The sequence below is a fragment of the Electrophorus electricus genome, chromosome 7, assembly GCF_013358815.1.
Source record: "Electrophorus electricus isolate fEleEle1 chromosome 7, fEleEle1.pri, whole genome shotgun sequence".
NCBI classification, from domain to species: Eukaryota; Metazoa; Chordata; class Actinopteri; order Gymnotiformes; family Gymnotidae; genus Electrophorus; species Electrophorus electricus.
The window spans coordinates 17,512,235-17,521,333 of NC_049541.1; the positions used below are offsets into that span (position 1 = coordinate 17,512,235).

The window sequence follows — 9,099 nt, forward strand, 5'->3', positions numbered from 1 at the left end:
CCAACTAGTTCTGTATTGGTTTGAAATAACTGACTTATTAGCTGTAAATTGTGGCCTGTTGGCAGGGCAGGAGTTGGAGGTTATCAAGCTCATTACATATCAGTTGTTGGGCAGGGCGTGATTCTCAGGCCACTGATCAGGGGGGTTATCACATGTCAACGGGAAAGCTACTTGACTCCAAGTCTGTGGGGGCTGCTTAAACACTGTGCTTTTGAAGAACTGTCTCCTTGCCTGTTCGTGCAACACAGCAGCTTTTAAAAGCAGGTGACAGACGTCTCGTTCTTCTTTATATCTCTGTCGTGTTACAAAGGACCAAATGTCTATTGCAGTATTGACAGGACAGGGCCCTGTGCAAGATAACATCAGTGTTTTAAATTCGGATTAACTGCTGAGCAAATGGGGCTCAAATGATTTCTGTACTGCAAAGTAAAAATGTTGACTTGTGAAATGTCACTGTTTGAGTTTTTCTTCTGAATAGTAGTTCTGTGGGTTTCGTTTGACAAAAGTTTCTGAAATGTAATTTTTCTTTGATTTAAAAAAAATTTACATACTGCTCAACTTGAATATGTATGGTTCAGATCGATTTTAAAACTAATGGCATAAATAGAACATACACCATGCTGGATTATATTATAATAGCCACGATAGTGTGAAATTTTTAATACCATTTTACATCATGTACTGTGGGTTTACTGAAAATGTTAGGCAATACGTAAGCAAAAAAAATAAAAACACGCCTCCCAGAATTCTCTGCCTGTACACGACAGTCCATTTAATAGCTCACATGAATCTTCTAAAAATAAATGAGTTCGTTTACACAAACAAAACTCTATATATGGATTAATCTGTTGATTGTTTAGTAATGGGATAAAGGCGAAAATAATGGATATAGCTGCTGCCCGATCGACGACTTACGGAGATCTCGGTAAGATGAATATCGCTCAAGTTATTAGAGGGGAAAAAATCAGTAGTTCCTTTTTACGTGGCTCACATGATGAATATTATGTAGTATACGCGTTTGGTTCTAGATAAAGTTCTGTGTGTAATCTTAAGGTAAGAACATATTCGACGCTTTGCCGTTTTGTTTTTTTTTTAGTCTCAGTGTTCGTCAGCCTGAGCTCCACACCACTGTGTATTTCGGCTGCAGGTCATATCTAATGCAGCCATTGCTTACCCAGTGAAATTGTTGGATAGGTTTTTGGGCCGACCGGACGTCGGTGCACGAGGCCGCGTCTTTAGGGCGATCCCTGCAGCTCAAGCAGCTGATCGAAGGGGGCGGGTCCGTAAATATAGTAACTGTGGACAACATCACCCCGCTTCACGACGCCTGTATGCAGGGTCATCCGCAGTGTGTTCGCATGCTTCTTGACGCCGGCGCTCAGGTTAGGACTCTCTTCCTCCAATGTTTTTGAATGCATATTTGAGTTAGGCTGATGTGACATCATATGAATTCGCTATCCTTGAAAATTGTCCTGTTTAAGGTGGATGTACGGACCATTCATGGAAGTACCCCTCTCTGCCATGCTTGTGCGTCAGGGAGTGTGGAGAGCGTAAGACTACTCCTGGACCACGGAGCGACAGTAAATCCCTCCCTCACCGCCCTCACTGCCTCCCCACTCCATGAGGCCTGCATACGCGGTGAGTCTAAGACTGGATGTGTGCAGTGGAAAGCGGAGAGTGAAGCAGACAGAATCGTTAAAAATAAAATCCACACAAACAATGAATGCTTGTTCTTAATCTCGAAAGGCTATCCAATTGTCAACCCTAGGGTAAAGACAATGTCATCGGTATTTTAGTTACATGGGGTTATAAAGTTACATTAGTTCACTGAGAACATAAAATATTTTTGGTGTAGGTAACCCAGAATGTGTGAAGTTGATGATATCAAAGGGAGCACTGCTGGAGGCCTTCGATATTCACTTTGGGACGCCGTTGCACGCTGCCTGCGCTAAAGCACATCTGGATTGCGCTCTGCTGCTGCTGAACGCAGGTGCGCACGGGACGATCAGATATTAAGATGCAACTTCAGTAATTATGTCCTATTCAGGTGTGTCGAAGCTTAAGGATGATATGTTGCGCTTGCGGTTTGAAAATTATGTGTAAAAAATGTAATAAACAAGAATTAGCATACATAGTAGGTAACATACTAATAAAGCTTTAACAGCGTTAGGGTGCTGTGCAATCACTTGATTGCAGTTGTTTATAAAATTAAGGAAATGCATTTTTAAAGGTGCCAGGGTGAATGCCATAAAGTTCCATGAGACCGCTCTCCACCATGCCGCGAGAGTGGGGCGGACAGAGCTGATCGAGCTTCTGGTGGAGTTTGGGGGAGATATTAATGTTTCAGATAACCTTGGACGCAGACCCATAGATTACACCACCCCAGGGTCCTCGGCTCACCTCTGCCTACAGTACTTTGAGAGTAAGACTGCTACTTTACGTATGGTCATGCGATGTGATATCTTTCTGTAATATGAAAAATGCACTTTTTATTAAGTTGTTTATTAGGCCTGTCGTTGTTGTTATCCTGTATGAGTTCAGCTTTGTTCAGGTTCTGTGTTTTTTCTGCAGATACTCCGCTGTCTCTGCAGCAGCTGAGCCGTATAGCACTCAGGACTGTACTCGGCACCAGAGCACTGCAGGTTGTGACCAAACTGGACATTTCACGACGCATAATCGATTACCTCTGTTATACGTGATACAGTCCCTTTCTGGATAAAGCAGAAGAGGATTATGAACTTGAAACTGTCACTGACAAAAACGCTAGACCAAACAGTTGGAAATGATTTAAGAAGATGCCTATGTGCAGCTGATGCGTGTCTTAAATATGCTGAAAGAAATAAAAAAAAATAATCGGCTGCAGAACTTTCTTGGTTGAAGCAATAATACTACATCTCCCATAATGCCCGGTACTTGCGACCTAAATAGCAACGATCACGTGATGCCCTAACCGGATAAACACTATATTTGTGTGGTTTTCACGATTGTATTAAATCGAATGTGTTTTAGAATCTCTTTCTCGTCAAATATGGATGTCAAAACAGCAAGGCCCTATTTCTTCGGCGATATCGGTAAGACCAAAATAGCTCGCGTGGTCGTGACAATTGCTGTACCTAGGTTATCTGAAAAAAGCGGCATATGCTACTCTATGCTATAAAGCATAGGATATGTACTACTAAAAGGAAAATCTCATTTAATCATTTGTCATTAGTACTACATATTAACTCCTGGTGTCGTAAAATATCAACATGCTTCTGTCATTTTGAAGCAATCGGATAGCTGTTTGATAGACTACAGTGCATCATACCCGTCATACATGTTATTGATATGCTATTTCACAACGGACATATTCTGTGTGATAATACTAATATCTAATTAGTTCTGCTTTATTTGTGGTTGTCTGTGTTAGGATTCTGGTCTGAGAGGACAGAGGTACACAAAGCTGCTTATTGTGGACAGGCGTTTGAGCTACAAAATCTAATCCAAAGTGGGGCTTCAGTAAATATAGTTGCTGTAGACTCCATCACACCTCTCCATGAAGCTGCTATCAGGGGACAGAAAGAGTGTGTGAGGTTGCTATTGGATGCTGGAGCACAGGTTAGAGTTACATGTTCAGCGGTGGTAGAGGATGATGGCTGGTTTTCGACCTGCATGTCTACACTGGGGGCACCATCAGTTGGTGATTTGGCTTCTGCAGTATACCTACTAAACCAAATACTTAACTGATTAATTGAATTAGGAAATCTCAACATTGTGCCGGACTTTGGCCCTTTGGCACACCTGCACTACACACCTGGTCAATCCGGGCTAACCACCCCTTACCCCCATTTTATAAACTTTTTTTTTTTTTTCTGTGGCAACAACTGTTTTTGGTAATACTTTCACAACTGGAAAAGATGACGCATTACACACCACTGATCACACAACCTGGGGATTCTCTCTTCATGGTTGTACTGGCTTCCAGGTTGATGCGAGGAACGTGGATGGTAGCACTCCCCTGTGCGAGGCATGCTCTGCTGGGAGCTTGGATTGTGTGCGGCTGCTGCTGGAGTATGGTGCAAAAGTCAATCCTGCTCTCACCTCCCGCACCACCTCCCCACTACATGAGGCCTGCATGGGAGGCAAGGAATTGGAGTGACAGCCTATTTACCAAGTTAATATTTCAAATTCACATTTAACGTGGAGGTAACCTAGTTCACAGTAATCTCTTACTGTGTGTGTGTGTGTGTGTGTGTTGTGCATAGGTAATGCTGAGTGTGTTAAATTAGTGTTAGCAAAAGGAGCTAGCCTAGAAGCCTATGACCTGTACAATGGGACTCCACTACATGTAGCGTGCGCTAACCAACAGCTGGAGTGTGTCAGGGTACTGCTCAATGCAGGTAAATATGGGGCTTGTTAAATTTTGTTTCTCAAGCTTTGGCACTAAAAGCAAACTGGCTCTGATGTAAAATCATCTTTCATCTGGTGTGTTTATTAGGAGCTAAAGTGAATGCGGCCCGGCTGCACGAGACAGCCTTGCACCATGCAGCCAAGGCCAGCAACGCAGAAATGATCGAGCTGTTGGTGGAGTTCGGGGCGAACGTGTACGCCAAAGACAAACACGAGAAGAGACCGGGCGACTACACCCAACCTACCTCATCCTCCGCGCTCCTCCTGCAGCTTTACGAGAGTGAGTGTGCAATAACGCTAGCGTCTGCCGCTAAGAAGCCAGCGAGGTTAGTCGCTGTGCTCCACAAACACGGGGAACGAACATTTTAAGGTACAAAAAAATGTCAAATAACATTATCTTTTTTATGAATCCGAGAACAAATGTTCGGAATGGTCTTCTGATGATAATGCTTGTAGTAAATGAATTTTCTAAGACTTTTATATGAATCTTGTATGTATTCAGTATTAGCAGTTTATAAAGTTAGCAATTCCGAAAACCACCACCAAGAGGCATCCTTGACATAATTTTTAATTCTCCATCTTGTCTTTTCATTGCCTTCAGTTCTGACACTGTACTAGTTCTAAATTAATCCTGTTGTTCTTTTGTAGTTGTGAGTCAACTTAATTACAACAGCAGTTAATGTAGCTTAATGATCATAGGGGTAGATAATTGACAATAGCATAAAACATTAAATTTTTTATGCTTCTCATGAACAACTTACTATATAATTTCTTTAAAATTAAGAAACTGGATATTGTGGGTATTACATCTACCCCAAGAACAATGACTAATAGACAGTTCTTTGTAATATCATTCATTGTCAGTATATGGTCAACATTTACTTGCTTGAAGGTAGTGTGTGCACGATTACATCTTTATGTTGCTGTAGCTAAGGTTTAAATGACTGTCCACTGTGTGTGGGGACACATAATCAAGCTTTGATGCTGGTCAAGATATTTTGGATCAGAAGAAAAGTAAACAGGATAAGAATGGATATAAGCTCTCAAAGCAGATTCCAGTGTGGATGAACTGGAATGTGTTGCAAGTCTTTGCCAACCTCATCTAAGCAGCAGATGCCAGTACTTCATTAAAGAATGTAAACGTCCCTGATGAGGTGGTGTGTTCCAATTCTGCTGTTATTAAAATGTCTAAATCTGTGCCATTGCTGTTTAAATGGTGCTAATTGAGTTACAAACAGGAAATAAGTTGTGTTGGATTTAGCCTCAAGGTTAAACCTTGACCACCCAGATTTTATGTCTGTCTTGTTTGGTGTTTTATGTTAAACCAGAACAGTTCTATGATGCTTGGGTGCTGTTTTTCCTGCAGGTGATCCTCTGTCTCTGCAGCAGCTGAGCCGTATAGCACTCAGGACTGTACTCGGCACCAGAGCTCTGCAGGTTGTGACCAAACTGGATCTCCCAGGCCGCATCATTCGCTACCTCTGCTACCAGTGAAAACTTCTGCGCGCACCCACACTCAGGACAGGTGTGACTCAGAGTTCAAACTTAAGCTCTATTACAACTGCAATGTATTTATCATCTAACTGTCATTCATTATATTTTAGACATAGATGAGATGGAAAACAAATTTCTTGTTAAGTACACTGAACATGAGTGTAACATCCTTTTTGCACTTTGGCCTTAGAATTTCCATATTGTAACAACTGCAAAAGACAGAGCAAAATCTCACTTAAGTGGCGTGTCAAGGAAAGAGGGGGAAACGATATGTGAATCTGGCAGCTACATGCACCCAAGGAACTGCTCCAACTCCGAACGTGACCTACGGCTGTACACAGGGACCTGCTAACAAGGTCCTCTTTTAGTCGGAAACACAGACGTGCAGAGCACTGAGGCGTCCTGCTCAACTATCTAGAGTCTGCAGTGTCTGTCTGCAGAGTGACAGTGTCCTGTAAACAAGCTTGCAGGGAATGGCAGTTATATTCTTACTGCATCTCCACTATGAAATTCTGAAGGAACTCAGAACTAATAATGCATTGTCACATGAATTGTCACTCCTTCATAATATCTATCAAATTGAAAATTGAAATTGAATATTGGAATTTCTTAAGGTTTAAAAAAAAAACAACAACCAAATAAACAAAACAACATTGCTGGTAATTTAATTCCATCCTAAATTTCATATTAGACATTTTTGACTCTCTTAATGTTATGCAGCTGGAATGTGCTTAGATGGCCAGTCCTTGTTTAAATTATCCTGGGCTTTAAAGGAAGGGCTTAGTCCTTAGCTAATTGGGAAATGTAATATCAAAGTGTCATACTCATGCACCTCAGTCATAATGAGTGGGCATGAATGCAACTTGAAGGTAACTACTTGCTAATCCAAAAGACAATGTCTTCCCCATACATTCTTTGTCCCAGCCCTGGACTCCTCACACCCTGGCCAGAGTCACTTCAGTAAGGGCTTGTTCATTACCTGCTCGGATAAGGTGGGTGTATGGCGAACACAGGGAGATAAAGGTGTGCAGTGTAGTATATAGTACTTATGGGAGAACTGGAAGAGGAAATGCTCTGTTTCCTTTTCATTCATATCTTCTTACACAAGCCATAATGACTAGAGTACATGAACATGGATGTAACTTCCCTAAAGTCCCTACTTGTTGATCAAAGATGCATCTTTAGCATGATTGAGCTTGTTATGGCTCCATTTCCTGTATTTTCCATATTAAATATTGATTGAGTTATTTGAATCAGACTGTTATTCCCTGCACAGTTCTCTTTACCCATCTAACACATGCACATGTCCATACCCTTCTGCCCTGCTCTCATTTGCACCTGGACTAAGAAAAAAGGCAGTCATGCAGAAATAGCTCCGCTGCTCAACTCATCCCTTTCACTGTGGAACATGAGTTAGAGCTCTGCTGCATGGAGGCGTCACAGTGCACTTTTCTAAACAGGGCTGGGAAGATGCAGGAAAAATGCTGCTCGGAAATGCTAACCCTCTTCTGAAGCTATGCATACAGACAGCAGCTATGGGTGGAATGCTGTGCTTTTCTCTGCCCCGCTCTCTCCCCCCCCCAGGCCATTCTGCCCCCCACATCCCACTTTCCCTGGGAAGGACCTTTAAAGGACTGATATGTTTTTCTGCACCAGTCTTAACTGTATGTGCCAAATGCAAAAATAGCACAGTGATTTTTCCAAGATGCCAACCCTGATTCTGATGTTGAACACTAGGTAGGGTCATGGCTATTAAAACTTGATCGGCTATATTAAATTGTTCATTTCTTTTAAGCATGCATAAAGTTAACAATGGCCAGACTGGTGCTAAGGATATATTTTCAGTGATCTGTAAAATAAAAATTGAAATGTAAAACGGTATAGTTTTTTGCATTCTTTAATCCAAAGAATCAGAAAAGGGTCCAAATAAAACAGCTGCGCATTTATAGTGTAGAGCAGAGTTATTTTTAAAAATGCTGCAAAAAAATGCAAGTGCTCTAGATTCTTAGTACACACACTACACATCTTCACACAGGTTTGTTATCCCCCCCTTTTAACCTTTTCGATACCACTAGGCGGCACCAAGTTTAAACGGATTGATGGCCACTTTTTATAACCTGCTCATTTTATGAACGAGATACCAGATACTCTTGGGCTTGTTTTCAAAAATAAGCAACCTTCTCCATATCTTCTCTTATTTCTCAAAGCAAATTATAACAACTAATGAATACAATGCATTACCTAGACCCTTTATTTTCCATTAAAGAAAAGTCTGGGGTGAGCAGTCTTCTGTGAGATGAGAATCTTGGACTCATTTCATCATGCTGCGTGGGAGTGCCATTCTGCCAGACCCCCTTACCTGGCACCTGCTCGTCAGGTCTTTGACTCACAAACAAGCAAAAATAGTACAAATAAAGTTGTGTCGGGAAGTTACTGCTCTAACTGGTAACAATTACTGTAATAGTAAAATCCTCACCAGCAAAGTCCTTAAATAATCTGTAAGTAATGTCTCCCAAACTCATCTTAGATATGCATTTCACAAATTTTAATTTGTAAAGCAGCATTCCTTATATTCAAGTTGTCTTATGTACTGTTGTTCAAAACAAAAGGCAATATCAGTACATAATTTAAAGTGATATTCTAAGATAATTGTCTCTGTTTAGTACAACTGAAGTGAACCATCTACTACAGCAGATGTACATTTTGGTGCTTTTTTGTTCTTAGAATGAAATGGTTGATTGTTTCAGTTGTGAAACAATGGCACAAAACAGGACGTACTCAGTATTATAAATAATATTAAAATACAAGCTATTATACTTGCCCTGCAAGCGTATATTTATATACATAATTTTCCATTCTCTTCTAGCTACACAGAGACACTTTTTTCTCTGTGGTATTAGGCATTTTTCTCCAGTTGCAGTAGATAAAGATTAGGTTACGAGAATTGCTGAGTATCCCTGTTCAACACCTCCACATTCTCCAGACAACTGGCTTGAAATCTATCTGTCTGACTGATGAAGGAAGGAAGGAAGTGGCTTCTCCTTGGAGGTGAATCAACGAGCAGTTTGTTGCAGGGGATCCTCAGGTCAGCAGGGGAGATTGAGGACACTCTGGAGAGGAGGGGACAGGAACCTAGGTCATGACCAGGTCTTCCGAGGGGGGAGATAAAGGGGATTATGGCTCTACAACAAATCCCCAGCACAAATCGCCTCCGAC

The 9,099-nt window shown here is 41.4% G+C and overlaps 2 protein-coding genes across 2 annotated transcripts; both read left to right on the forward strand.

Annotated features, from left to right (window-relative positions):
• Positions 1 to 544: 544 nt before the first annotated feature.
• asb13a.1 (ankyrin repeat and SOCS box containing 13a, tandem duplicate 1) lies at positions 545 to 2,862 on the forward strand. Its single transcript, XM_027020270.2, has 6 exons — positions 545 to 925; positions 1,195 to 1,382; positions 1,482 to 1,638; positions 1,856 to 1,990; positions 2,231 to 2,422; positions 2,572 to 2,862. The coding sequence occupies exons 1-6, from the start codon at positions 883 to 885 to the stop codon at positions 2,697 to 2,699; spliced, it is 843 nt and encodes a 280-aa protein (XP_026876071.2). The 5' UTR covers positions 545 to 882; the 3' UTR covers positions 2,700 to 2,862.
• A 111-nt stretch (positions 2,863 to 2,973) lies between these two features.
• On the forward strand, positions 2,974 to 7,759 carry asb13a.2 (ankyrin repeat and SOCS box containing 13a, tandem duplicate 2). Its single transcript, XM_027020268.2, has 6 exons — positions 2,974 to 3,071; positions 3,410 to 3,597; positions 3,965 to 4,121; positions 4,245 to 4,379; positions 4,478 to 4,669; positions 5,756 to 7,759. The coding sequence occupies exons 1-6, from the start codon at positions 2,999 to 3,001 to the stop codon at positions 5,881 to 5,883; spliced, it is 873 nt and encodes a 290-aa protein (XP_026876069.1). The 5' UTR covers positions 2,974 to 2,998; the 3' UTR covers positions 5,884 to 7,759.
• Positions 7,760 to 9,099: the final 1,340 nt, after the last annotated feature.